General features: G+C 37.7%; 2 protein-coding genes and 1 pseudogene across 2 annotated transcripts; all 3 read right to left on the bottom strand.

Annotated features, from left to right (window-relative positions):
- Positions 1–118: 118 nt before the first annotated feature.
- On the bottom strand, positions 119–2,708 carry LOC125218992 (alpha-(1,4)-fucosyltransferase-like). The gene is made up of 3 exons (XM_048120829.1): positions 2,065–2,708; positions 947–1,120; positions 119–830 (listed from the first exon to the last, which is right to left on the bottom strand). Exons 1-3 carry the CDS (start codon positions 2,545–2,547, stop codon positions 261–263), a joined length of 1,227 nt encoding a protein of 408 aa, XP_047976786.1. The 5' UTR covers positions 2,548–2,708; the 3' UTR covers positions 119–260.
- Positions 2,709–3,978: 1,270 nt separating this feature from the next.
- On the bottom strand, positions 3,979–5,693 carry LOC125223258 (annotated as a pseudogene).
- Positions 5,694–6,134: 441 nt separating this feature from the next.
- On the bottom strand, positions 6,135–8,890 carry LOC125223257. The gene is made up of 5 exons (XM_048126326.1): positions 8,319–8,890; positions 7,659–8,111; positions 7,012–7,389; positions 6,851–6,918; positions 6,135–6,649 (listed from the first exon to the last, which is right to left on the bottom strand). The coding sequence occupies exons 1-5, from the start codon at positions 8,856–8,858 to the stop codon at positions 6,445–6,447; spliced, it is 1,644 nt and encodes a 547-aa protein (XP_047982283.1). The 5' UTR covers positions 8,859–8,890; the 3' UTR covers positions 6,135–6,444.
- Positions 8,891–13,328: the final 4,438 nt, after the last annotated feature.

Here is a 13,328-nt window from a genome sequence, read left to right as displayed (position 1 = left end):
GCTCTTAACATAGTGCGATGGGATGATTTTGGTTCAAAACATTACATTTTGAATCTTTAATCCTGAATAAATGAAAACAGTCCGGATTTGGTCTTTTTTTATTATAGAGTTCAAAATCTAAGCAAGATTTCTGTATAAATTGATTTGTCAATCTTCATGCTTTCTACATCTCATTTCCAATGGTTATATATATACTCTAAAAATTCTAGCAGATCAAAATCACAACAAAAATCAACATATTCCAACTAGAACAACTGCTGCTACAAAGCTTTTGCATCTCTCCCATTCATCTTGCTCACTTGTTCACACAGTCTGCACGGCAACGTGTCGAGGCTAGCTGCACGAGTCTTTCCGTAGTTACCTACAATGCCACATCTCCTCCACGCGTGATACTCAGCATATGCAACAGGATCATTAGCTAAGGACTTTACGTAGGAAGCCAGCTGCTCGATGGAACTGAACTGTGTCCCGTCTATTATGGAATGAGGAGGTATGAAGTCCCAGACGTTTGGGGCACCAAAGTATATGGGAACAGCCCCAGAATCGAGAGCATAGAAGAGTTTTTCCGTCACATAGCTCTCTGTCACGGTGTTCTCGATTGCAAGGACAAACTTGTAGTGGGACATGGCACAATGCAGATGATCCCACCATTTGGGTTTCTCGTTGGGATCTTTCACACACTCCGGGTAGAAGGAGAGTGCCTGGTCGAGGCCTCCAACGTTGTTCAGGCACTTCCCAAAAGAGTGGGTGGGTAACAGGCTGAGTATCTTTTTGGCAAGCTGATTCCTTTGAGGTAAGCAGCGAGACGACGACCAATAAACAAGTGTGTCCTTGAGAATCAAGAATCCCAATTAGATTGAGATAAGGCAAACTCAAGATTAAGCAAAAGTGCGAAAGGTACAAGCGACATGTGAATAAAATGGAATGAAATGTGTGAAACACTTACATTGTTCTTATCAGAAGATAATTGATAATTTCGATTGTTATGAAAAACTGCCCCAGCATAAGTTGACTGGACGTTATCTCTAGCATGATAACTAATAAAGATATCCTCATTGCCCGACCTCTTCCTACCGGCTTCAAGATCCATATACACCCGAAGTGGATCACCATCCCGTCTCTGTCAAATGTAATGAAAATACTAAATACGATGGAGTTAAATGGGAACCTGCTGGTTTCCAGTACAAGAATATTGAACTTTACAATTTGTCAGCCCAATATGCTAATGTCTTGCCAAGTTTCTTATCCTTTTGCCCACACAAGCCTAAATTCTAATCCTAATATCGACAGTGCTGTAGGGAAGCACCTCAATCATCTCTAATCCAGGTTTTCTATAGAATGATTCAGATCATCCTTAAAGTACTATCCTCAACATATGCCCTTGTTCACTAACTGATTAGACAAAACCAATAGCACCAGTGGTAAGATCAACAGCAGACATCAAACGCAATACACCTACATTCTAGCCCTTGTTTCTCGGCCCTCACACTACTTTGATATAATCGCAATACACCTCCGCGGTTCAGAACTCCATCACACGCAAGAGTAATCCTACACAAATTAGTATCTTCGATGTAGGCCATCAAATTTCACTAACTTAATGCTTACAAATGTCGTAGTCAATCTGATTTAGGATCAAGTAGCTTAGAGTGATTCTAAATGGATTCAATCTTCAATTTAGGCAATCATATTTCAGTATTTCACTAATTGTTAGGATCAAGAACCACACACTACGGGGGTGTTTACTTTGAGTGATATGATGAATTAAATACTTGGAGGATAAGATGGCCAAACTAGTCCAAAATTAACCAAACCATCAAAGTAAATGGTGGATTAACTAGAATTATTTTTGTGTATCCTCCCTAGCCAACTACCAGAGACTACAATCCCAAACCAGGATACCAAAAAAATGCAAGTATTGCTAATACTAGAGTTGCAGATTGCTTTCACAGAATCAGAAAATACAAAAGCAGACGACACAACAAACATCACAAAAAACTTTAACCCAAATCACTGATATTCACATATCATCCTCAAAATAACCAAATAATAGGGGGATTTTACCAGAATTGGGGGAGTGGTTGTTTCAAACAAAAGGGCATCAGGCTTATCAGCAAGAAGAGAAGATTTGGTCCATAAACAGCTCAACCCGCATCTACAGCTATACAAATTATCCATATTGTCAGGAACCCAAGTCCACCCTTTGACCAGAACGCTGACATGCTTCATCTGCAGCTCACCACACTCAATTCCCCCCTCCGCATTCTGCAAAGACGACATCTTCGACCCATTCACCAGTAAATCTCGGTGTGTTTCCCTAAATTGGGCGCAACCCACCTCGGAATCCCATTTCTTGAACGCTCCGAACAAATCTCTGAAGGGCTCCGGCGAATCGGATTTCGAAAGAGAGTAGAAGATCGAATCTTTAGGTGATGGGACTGCGGAATCGGCAGCTGGGAATTCGAGAAATCCGGTGGAGAAGAGGATGATCACCGCAGCGGTTAACATCATTGTCACAGCGAAGGTGTTTATGGCCTTCAATTGCATAATGAATGTGAGGAGATTTTCAAGAAATGCAATAAATTTCTCCTATATCTATATCTCTCTAGTCTCTCCTGATGCAGATTAGTTAAGAGAGAGGAGAATATTGTTCAATTCTGGGTTTAGGCGGTTGAAATTCTGAGATTTGGGGATTAGTTTCAGGTGACTTTAGTCCTAAATCAGGTCAAATGTCACATTCTTCCCTACCAATTTACTAGTAGTACTAATATTGCCAAATAATATTTTAATTTTTCATATTAGTTTCGGTTTTCATAAAAGAGACAATTACAAAAATTGAAAAGCTATGATTTTTTTATTATAATTTAAAAATTATATGAGTGAACAAAAGTCAAAGAAATTTTATGATTTAAAATACAACTATCCATTTATTTTAATCAATATGTAAATACGGACCAGAGTGGTTTATAGTTCTAATTAGAAGCTCATTATTATATTACTAACATTCCTGACAAGTATATATAATCACATTGAGCATAAACTATATTTAATCTTAAAAGGCACATTTGTTCAAGCCCTATATAAACAGCAAGATCTCTATCCCTTTCTATACAGTTTGAACAAAGACCCTCCAAAACACTCTCACCCTTTCACCAATATATTCCTATATCCAATCAATAGTTTCATAAAAATGGAGACAGGAGTAGAAGTTGATGGTAAGAAAATTGCACCAAAAGGGCATTTTGTGGTGTATGTGGGCATGGAAATCTCAAGATTTGTTCTTCCCATCTCTTTCTTGAAAAAACCATTGGTTAAAGATATTCTAGACGAGGCCGCCGAGGAATATGGATTTGTCCGATCTCTAGTCTGGGATTTGTCCGTCTAGACGTATATGGAGCGTCTCATGATCATTTGAATACAACACTCGAACAAGAGAGTAACATCTTTATCTAGTTTATAATTATTGACTCGCGCCGATGGGATTTTTTTAATAAAAATCTCACATGTGTATGTTCATCTACTAATAAAGTCCATTTGCCATAATGAGATGTCTGGTCAGGTCACTAACTTCCCTATGGTTTCTAGTCATTGAATGTGTCAATTACTCATTATACAAATCTATGTTCAGGAAGACAACAATGACTAAACACCAGCAGCAATGAAGGCACTAGCATTAGTTCTTAATTAGATCAGTCTAGTACATAAATTACAGCAGTTTCTAAGTTCTCAATAATGCAAATCAGCAACCTCAAGGCCCTTGAGGATACTAGATGGAGCTACTCATTTTCAGATTCAACTGTCAAAAAATAAAGTGCTGACCAGCACAAGAAATATAGACTTTAGCAAGAAGATTGGTATGTATATCCAGATGCAAACATCATGTATGAGGATAGAAGAATAAATGGCATTGTATTTGGGACAGATCCAAGAAATATTATTGCCACAAAGAAGTGAATCCCAGAAAGTGTGAAAGTGAAATGCTGATAGAAGGGAAATCTGCATTGCAGCATTGTAGTTGGAACAAATCAAAGCAGGTAGACGACATAAAGACAGTGAATGCAAACGACTGTTAAATTCTTTTCAGTCAGTGCTTCTTTCCTACACAAGGCTCAAATGTCAATTATTGCCACAAATGCAGATATCAACAAGAAAAATTACGCTGAGGAAGTCTTCTTTTGCTGATAGACTACTGCATAAACTGGGACTAGCAACACCAATGCTAAATGCAGTGAAGACGGAAAGGCTCATTTTCAGTGCCTGATTATTCATCCTGTCCAAGTTGTACATGTGCTTTGCATGCAGATAGAATGGCTCATCATGGCCATGACCTCCTCCCATCTTCTTTATGCTAGTTGAGTGAATGCCCCTGTTCCCTGTGAATAAGCAACGAATTTTACTTTTTTACAATATCCCACAGAAAAAATCTACAATATCCAATACTGAAATAATTATACTTAACTAAATTTACAATATACTATTAACTAAGAAAAGATTACCACAAAATGGAGACTAATTACCTACTATTTTCTCAGTGCAAAATACAGCTTTATGACATTAGAGAAATGATATAAAAACTTTAATGATCATTTCAATAATTAAATCTATTATTTAAGCTCTTTTTTAGATACAAAACATTAACATAATGAGAAAAAGATCTGATAAGACAAGAGAAACCAGAAGACATACATGATACAAAAGACTCCCAAACTCCAATAACTATGTTCCAAATTTCTATTCATTCATACATTCACTAAAAGTAAAATATTTTTAAGACACATGCATTTTGTAAGTTGTATAGCCAATTTTTAGGACCAGTTCAAAGGAAAAAGACCCACATTCTTTAGATTATCCAGGATAACAGTAAAAAACATTGAACAGACCATACAAAGTTTATTAAAAGTGAAGTAAATCAGCATACATTATTAGCATTATCAACATAAGCAACTGAAAGAGCACATAAATAGTTACCATTACTATCACAGAAAGAAGTATGTATGTGCAGCTGAATCAGCACAGTTTTTTTTCATTTTTCATAGCTACGGAAGAATCCAGAAAAATTAAAATAAATAATACAACTAGTTAAAGATACGAAAAAAAAAACGTAAACCGGATTCGCATAATCACCAAAACTACACAAATTGTACCAGAAACAAAGAAAAAGATCTACGAAAAAGAGAATGATAGAAAGAAATGGTATACCTGATTTGGGCATAATTGCCGAATTCATAAGCTTGGAAGCACAAGATCTCAATCCGCCGTTCATCGCCATTATTGAGTGTTAGGATTAAACTACCGATTGAAAGCTCTCAAACAAGAAAAGTAAAGCACTCTTAAGCGATTACGTGGTTCGGCAAAGATTGCCTACATCCACGGAGAAGTCACTCGAAGTTTATTGAATCAACACTCTCAAGAAGATGGCTCACACTTACAAATTGAATGCCCTAAGCTAATCACAAGCTAGAGCTCATAAACCCCCAATCTGCTGTGTGTGTGTGATTTTCTCTCTGCTATACAAACTGAGAAAACCGAGCTAAATATAGAAGACTACAACAACTTGAGATAACCAACTAATTTCAAAACAGAAAATCAGTTATAACTACCACTTCACCAACGGCTAGTTTTTGGCTGATGAATGAGTCTCAACACTTGTTCCTTCCCCGAGCCTTCAACGACTTTTGACAACAGCTTCAGCTTGATTTCTACTTCATATTTGCAAAGGGCATAATCCCACATCGAGCAATTCCGATTTCGTTGAGCTCAATTCCTATACAGGATTGTAGCAAAACGATGAATCTGGAACAAGGGTTTGTGATTTTAGGAGACTGATTTGTGATTTTAGGAGTTTGAATTGCACTTGTGGAAATTGTCGAGAGCTTCATTTCCTGGGCTTTTAAATATTATTGTGGCTGAAGCTGAACCAATAGTTTTGGAGAAATAAATCACAATGAAAATTAAATATGATTTCACTCATTTTCACTAATTAATAAAGTTCACTTCTTTAATTTGGCTCCTTTGGCAGTTTTACAATGTTAATCTGTCAACAAACAAACTTTATAAAACTACTATGTATCACTACATATAATAATAGTACCATAACATTGAACCAAACAATGAAGTATTAAGAAAACATGAGGTGAGAAAAGATAACACATTTTAAGAATTAGTACTAATAGTTTCAAAATTCGAAATACAGCTTATATAACCACGGGTACGTACCACTTAACTAACGGAGAGAGCATCAAACTTCATCCCAAAAAAGGGAAGTGGGAACAAAGGTTTGAGAGATAACATTCTTCTCAAATTCCAAAAGTCAGCTTCCTAAAAAGAAAGCAACCTACAATCCACAAAATCACAACTCTCAACAATCTCTAGAGAGCTGTTAGCTAAAAGATTTACTAGACATCTATTCTTTTTACATGAGGATAAAACTAAAACAGTCACTTTCTACTTAGGCATGAACGACATAGCTTTCCTAAAATCAACAGCTGAGCCTGGGAAAGGCTGCTGTCCCGGCATCCAGAGATTTCCATTGTGGGGCAACAGCACCGAAGGTTGGTTGCTCGTTCGTGTGTCTTGTCCTATGACTGAATCGGAAACTTCTTTCTTTTTCTTGACAAACTCGAAGAACTCAGCAACTTGGCGAGCATATCTTTCAGATGAAAAATAATGTAAATAAATTTTGAGGTATAACTCAAACGTGATCAGATAAAGAAATGCATCAGAGCTTGCTTTAGATTAGATTAATCTATTATACTAGAATCTTATTGAGATAGATAAAAACCATGTAGTGTTTAAATGAGATCAGCAATAAAAACTGTCTAGAAATGGGAGAAGTCCAAACTTAACATACTCTTGCTTAGCTTCTACATCTCTGCTGAAATCGATGTCTGGTTCACAGTCGAGAACCAAGGCAGGAACCTGCTCCATAACAAAAGGCAAAACACAGAGATGGGAAAAAATGACGAAAAGAATAGCCTGGAATAATTTTGCAAGTGCAATGATGGGTGGTACCTTTTGGATGCTCGAATGCATATGATCACCGTGCAAATAAAAGACGCGGTCTTTGATGTGGGGATGTAAAGACCAATCATCGTCCTTGGGAAGTTGACTGACTGATAGAACTCCGTGGTTGCCACTCTCAAAGGGGAAAAGCCAGCTTTCATGCTTCTCATGCAAATCCCTCAGGTAGTCCAGAGAGACTCCGCCTTCCTCTGCTCTCTTACGCAGCATCATGCGCTTGTGGCAAGTATCAGGACTTGCTCTTAGGTAGATGAATCCATCAGGTATGAGTCCGGGCAAACTTGAAACGACAGGATCAAACCATGAATCGTAAATGCTAATTTCCATCTCATTCATCCACTTTGCCTCATGAACAGCTCTCACAAAGACCTAAATTAAGAAAATCGATCAAGAAGATAAGCAAAGCTGATTCAATATTAGTGAACAACCAAAAAGGTTTCTCAATATTAAGTTCACACATTAGACAAATATCTTGGTTTTCGCATAAGAATATGGATTGTTTAATAGGTTGCCAGTCTTCTTCTTCGTCATTCTGTTGTAATAAAAGCTTGATCAAACACAACATTTCTGAAAAAGCTCAGGAGATAGAGATCACATATTGTCATCATGCTCAAAAAGAGAGGAACTTAGTCGTTTACCATTCTGTCACTGAAGACGCTCCGTTCCATAAGCCTCAGGGGCTTCATACCGCCACATGATTCTCTCTCTTGCATAACTCTTGTAACAAACACGTAGTTCTGGAATGTATACGCATATCTCTCTGGTTCAGCATAAAAGGCATCTAATATGTTGAAGTGGTCCGGACCAACATTCTGCCACTTGTCAACTGGTTCAGGAACAATCTCCACAAGATCTCTAAGCTCAAGGGTTTCATTAGCTATTCTCTGCAAGAATGTAGTCTTTCCCACACTGATATTTCCTTCAACACATAAAGTGATCCGATTCTTTTGACTAGGCTTAATACTTTCCTTGAGCTCTTCATCCACACTCTCCTTGATAAATATAGTTATGCTCTCAGCATGGTTCTTGTGTATGATCCCAACCGAACTCTGTAAGAACTCCACCATCTTCTCACTAGATTTACCGAAAAACTGCACCATAACAAGAGCATGTTACAAAAGCTCAACTTATAATTCAGCTATTCAAATATTTTGCCATACTCAAAACGCACAATGAAAACAACAAAGTGACACAGCTTTAATGGCTTCAAAACACATTTTGCTATAATGGAGTGAACCAACCAAAATAAAACTTGAATTGAATAGTGACCTGAATTTAAGCCAAAAACAGAAATATACCTTATCTTTATATAGCTGTTTGAGCTGAGCTACACCCTCAAACCCTTTTTCCACGAGCTTCCTCGAATTCCTTGGACCGACTCCAGGAATAGTGAGCAAATCCGGGCTCCCCGGAACCACCGCGCCGCTGCCCCCATTCTTCCTCCTTTGCAAGCGCTTCTCCTCTGAAACCGCGAATTCGCCGCCCGTACTCGGATTCCCGGCTAGGGTTGCGAACCACGCCGCCCTGTGGGACCCGCCTCCCAATCCACCATGCCTAGTGCTCTCCTTCAATACCACCCACGCCCTCAGCGGCGCCGCATTGGCGCTGCTGTTGTCGATGGCGCAGCTGCAGGGGCGCAATTTCGTCAATTTGAGGCCACGCACCGCTGCGGACGAAAACGGATTTGTCGGCTGGCCGAGACACGACATTTTCCTGGAGGCGCCGGTGAACCGTAGAGAGATAAAGCTGGAGGCGGAGACGGGTAGAGAGAGAGGAGTGTTGTTATTGCCGAATGAAATTGGGGCAGCAGCGGGCGTTCTGCGTAAAAGCTTCTGCATCACTCTGGTGCATCTCAAACTGAATCCAAATTGTGGATAGTGCTTTGGGTTTGGCTGTTGAAATGGTTTTGGCGGAGAAGAGAAATTGAGGTTGAGGGTTTAGGGTTGGGTACAGTCGTTTTTTTGTTAAATCATTTAAATGTTAGGATTATTCTATTTGTTATACTACATCTCAAATAGTACTCCATTTTGTCACATGCAATCTATATCTATATATCTATACATACATAAAGGGCGCCTTTTAAAATATTTATAAGTTTTATCTTTACTTTAAAATATTTATAAATTATGGACCAATTTAAATATATATGAAATAATTTGAATTTGTATAGTTTTATAATTAATTTCTTATCAATTAAATGCAAAGTTATGAACTTAGAGTCATAGTTTGACTAACTTTGCCGTAGTAATGGAAGGTTGTATGATTTTAGGCACTAATTTAAATTAAGTGAATTTATTATAATTATTGTATAAATTATAGTATGTATCAATGTATAAAGTGTTACACAATAATTCCATTCATGAAAATTTATTTAATCTAACTTAATTCTTATCAAGACTTTGTAACGTAACTAATTATTAGTGAATCCAAATAAGTTCATTAGCCTAAACCCTCTATAAATATGTCTAATTTGCTACCTTCTTACTCACTTTTTCATTGGCTTTTCCCTTTCCATTGTTGGATTTTCTCCAACAAAACATTGTTTTCCGTATGAATATCACTTTCCTTATTGAATTTTATAGCCTAACAATACTCCATCGGTCATCAAAGTGAGATATGTACGCGTTTATGAGATGGCCAAGCCCGATGACAAATTAATTGTCATTGGTGTGTGTTCCATGACAAAATGGTAGGGTTATAAAAGGCGAGTTTTGTTATTTTCTGTTTGAAGTTCTAATATAGCTGGAGGCAATCCGACATGATGGAGAAGATGACATCGGCATAGGGTGATGAAAGTGCTGGAGATGATGAACGGAAAAGGAGGCAAGCAGATAAAAAAGGTTGGGAGAGATTAGAAGTAAGATGAATGCATATTGGAATAGAAGAGAAGATCGATGCAGATTAATTCTTAATTAGTAGTATAAACTATTTTATTGATTCCAATCAGTTGGTAATTTTATTTTATTGAGAAATTTTTGCCAAATTTACTAAGCAATATATTTTTAGAAATTTGTTGATTTCAAAATTTGATTTTATATATTTATGTAATGATTTTTTAGTATATATTTTATGCTTTCAGATTTGTATGATGGTATGTTTATCACTTCAAATTCTCCATCCATTCACAAATTCTAAAATCGAAAGAATCCCAAAATTGAAAAACCCAATAAAAATGGGAGCCCCGGCCCGTCGCAGAAGCTGTAAACACCTGAAATTTCCCCCAATTTCGTCACATCACCTCGCAATTCGACGAATTAAAAACTAGATCGGATAATCGGAGCTCTAATTTCGGAGAAATCTTACATAGGATGATGGCGGAGCGCACGATTGAGACGAGGGGGGTGTCAATTAGAGAGTCGCGGAAGTCGTAATTGGGATGGCGGCGGAGAGGAAGGCGGAGGGGAGGAGCGCGTCGGCGACGATTAGGAGGATCGGAGCGGAGAAGATTAGAAGAGAGAGCAGCATCGTGATGAGGGAAAAAAGTGTCCTGATCCATCTCAGAATCGCGAGCGCCGCCGCTGCCATGCTGAGCTTTTTTTCGTCTTTGGAGAATCGCATAGCTGCCGTTGAAGCTCTCACTGCGTGTGTGAGATAAAAATAATTAGGGAACTAATTAGGGAGTAAAAAATCAAAATTAAAAGTTTAATTTGGTCAAAATTGGGATTAAACCCGTTGACCGTTAGTTTTTAACGGAAATGTTGACGGAGGACCAAAATGATCAAATTTCATATGTTTAGGACCAGAAAATCCAAAAGATAATGTTTAGGACAAAAAACGTAAAATGACCAGGACCAAATTTGGCCTTTACTCTATAAAAAATTTCACTATGCATAATACATTTTGTGATGTATATTTAAACGCCGTTAGCTTTTACCTAAAATGAGGAGTACAAAATAGTAATTGGTGTAACATTTTGTAGCAAAATGTTTTTTTTTTTTTTGATAAAAAGAAAGGCTCAAACATTCAAAAATGGTGTGCAAAAGAGTATAAAAGCTTGAACAATAACAAAGCCTCCCCAAAAACAAAGAAACACTACAAAATCGACAAACCATGCACAACCTACCACCACCTCATAAAAGCAAGCCCAAGAAGACCACTCGACAACCATAAGACCACTAACAAAGGACCAACCATCCTCGACAAAGTTGTATAGCCACACTCATGAGGTATACTTCATTTGTGTCCCAACCATCTTTTAGCTTTAGGTAAGTCTTTGCATATTTACTCGGACGAGTAAGGAAAATTTGGATACCATCCTTTAATCCATAATTCAACCAAGCCTCCATATAAGTAGTTTTTTCTCTACATCCCAATTTTGTTTCATCTTTTCATCCTTTAATAAAACAAGATATTGGATCCTTGGGTATGCAAAAGGTGAGATTTCAGCAACTGCATCCAAAATACCATTGTGGAAAGCAAGGTGTCTATCGAAGGTAGGTTGATTGGTCTTGATTAAATCGGTTCTAATCAATCTTCCTATGTACTACCTGAGCCTCTATCAGATGCTTATGAAAGTAGCAGGACACATCATACAAATGCAGAGACGATTCTTTTGGGGCAAGAAGGAGGGAAAGAAGGGGGGAAACATCTTTGCGTGGGATGTCATTCAATAACCAGTTGAGCATAGAGGCTTGGGGGTCGGAGATTTATCAATTAGAAATGTTGCTTTGTTATTCAAATGGTGATGGAGATTTGCCGATGAACAGAAACCACTATGGAAGAAGATAGTTAAATCTAATCATAATAAGACATAAGTTTTGAAAATGAAGGAAAACATCCAAGGAAGCATTTTGGGACAAATCACAAGTACCAAAGGGCTTAACAATGAAACTCAAGAGATGATGAGGAAAGGGATCCACAGAGTGGGAAATCGAGCCCAAACGAGATTCTGGATGGAGTGTTGGGTTGGGGATGAGTGTCTTCCAAGACTCTTTAGAGTCTTTACCTTGTCCTCCCAAAAAGGACACTACATCCAAGAAATGGGACCCGGATCAATGGGGAGTGGAATTAGAGATTGTCTAGGAGAATGAAACTCTTTGCATGGGAAGATGATGTACTTGAGGATATGCTACTAGCCGCGAATCACACTGTTCTGAGAAAAAACATGAGGGATGTGAGGATCTGGTCACTTGACAAATCTTCATATTTTTCTGTCTCTAATTTTATTTTGTAGGTAAACCATCGACTTTGTAGTGAGAGCTCTCAACACAATCAAGGACTTCTTGCCTGGAGAAATCTTGCCTCATCCCGAGCACAACTTGTTTTGTGGGTTATTCTACAGGGTAGACTTAATACTAGAAATACTTTTTTCTTGGAGAAGGAACATATTACTCAATTTATTTCCGTACCACTCATGATCGATACCAAGGACGATAGACTTTCAAGAATTGGTGTGAGTGGAATTGGTGATGATCGGTGTGTTTATTGCAAGATGGAGACAAAAACAATGGAGCATGTTATGTTTAGTTGCAAGGTGTCGAGTAGCTTGTAGTATCACTGTTGCAAGCGATGGGATATTGATCTCCACAGAGAACCAGTTGTATGCTTCGAAGCATGGAAAGGGTCACCATTCTAGAAATTAGATAAGAAGTTTTGGACAACGGTGTTCTATGTGATTGCGTGATTACGTGGATCGTTTGGGACATAAGAAATAAAATCACTTTTCAAGAGTTTCAACCCCAACTGGGAGCGTGAGAAGAAACGCTTATTCTGGACTCTGGAGACTTAGCACTTGGACTCGAGGTTGGTGCCCCGAATTCCCCTTCTCATCAAACGAATGAATGATGAGTGGAATGAAGTTAGTGCTTGGATAGAACCCAAGAATCAACTGGGTAACTATTAATAAATTTATCAACAAGAAGTAAACGTTAATAATTTAGTATTAGAATTTTATTTTGTAGAGTATTGATTCGTTTCGTTTCAATTATTCGCCTCACATGACAACAACATTTGTATCAAATATATACTATAGTTAGTACTATATTTTTATGTAGTAGTACAACCGACTATGCAATAATTACAAACATAAGCCATGTGATTAACCAAATCATATGGTTTAGGTAGATAAATTATTATCATTCGTACACCTGTACTTAAACAGAAAAAATAGCATATCCCTTTTTCATGTCATCGATTCATTGATTAATAAGGTTCATTTTTTATCATTCTAATTAGTTTCCCTATACGATAAAAAAGACAAATTCATGTCCACATGCTTACTATTATTAAATAGATGGATTTGGTATACTAAACCAATTAGTGTACCGAATACAAACATTAATAACGTATCAGCCAACATGATGATGTAT

Source organism: Salvia hispanica, chromosome 4, assembly GCF_023119035.1.
Source record: "Salvia hispanica cultivar TCC Black 2014 chromosome 4, UniMelb_Shisp_WGS_1.0, whole genome shotgun sequence".
Taxonomy (NCBI): Eukaryota; Viridiplantae; Streptophyta; class Magnoliopsida; order Lamiales; family Lamiaceae; genus Salvia; species Salvia hispanica.
This window is presented reverse-complemented; position numbering and strand designations above follow the sequence as displayed.

Bases quoted from the DNA above. Each gene is read 5' to 3' on its own strand.
- LOC125218992 (XM_048120829.1), bottom strand. From the start codon at position 2,547: ATGCAATTGAAGGCCATAAACACCTTCGCTGTGACAATGATGTTAACC. The intron at 1,121-2,064 runs GTAAAATCCCCC...TACATTTGACAG, and splicing joins CAACCACTCCCCCAATTCTG to AGACGGGATGGTGATCCACT. The intron at 831-946 runs GTAAGTGTTTCA...TTGATTCTCAAG, and splicing joins TATCTTCTGATAAGAACAAT to GACACACTTGTTTATTGGTC.
- LOC125223257 (XM_048126326.1), bottom strand. From the start codon at position 8,858: ATGCAGAAGCTTTTACGCAGAACGCCCGCTGCTGCCCCAATTTCATTC. The intron at 8,112-8,318 runs GTATATTTCTGT...GTTATGGTGCAG, and splicing joins AACAGCTATATAAAGATAAG to TTTTTCGGTAAATCTAGTGA. The intron at 6,650-6,850 runs GTATGTTAAGTT...TTCATCTGAAAG, and splicing joins GATGTAGAAGCTAAGCAAGA to ATATGCTCGCCAAGTTGCTG.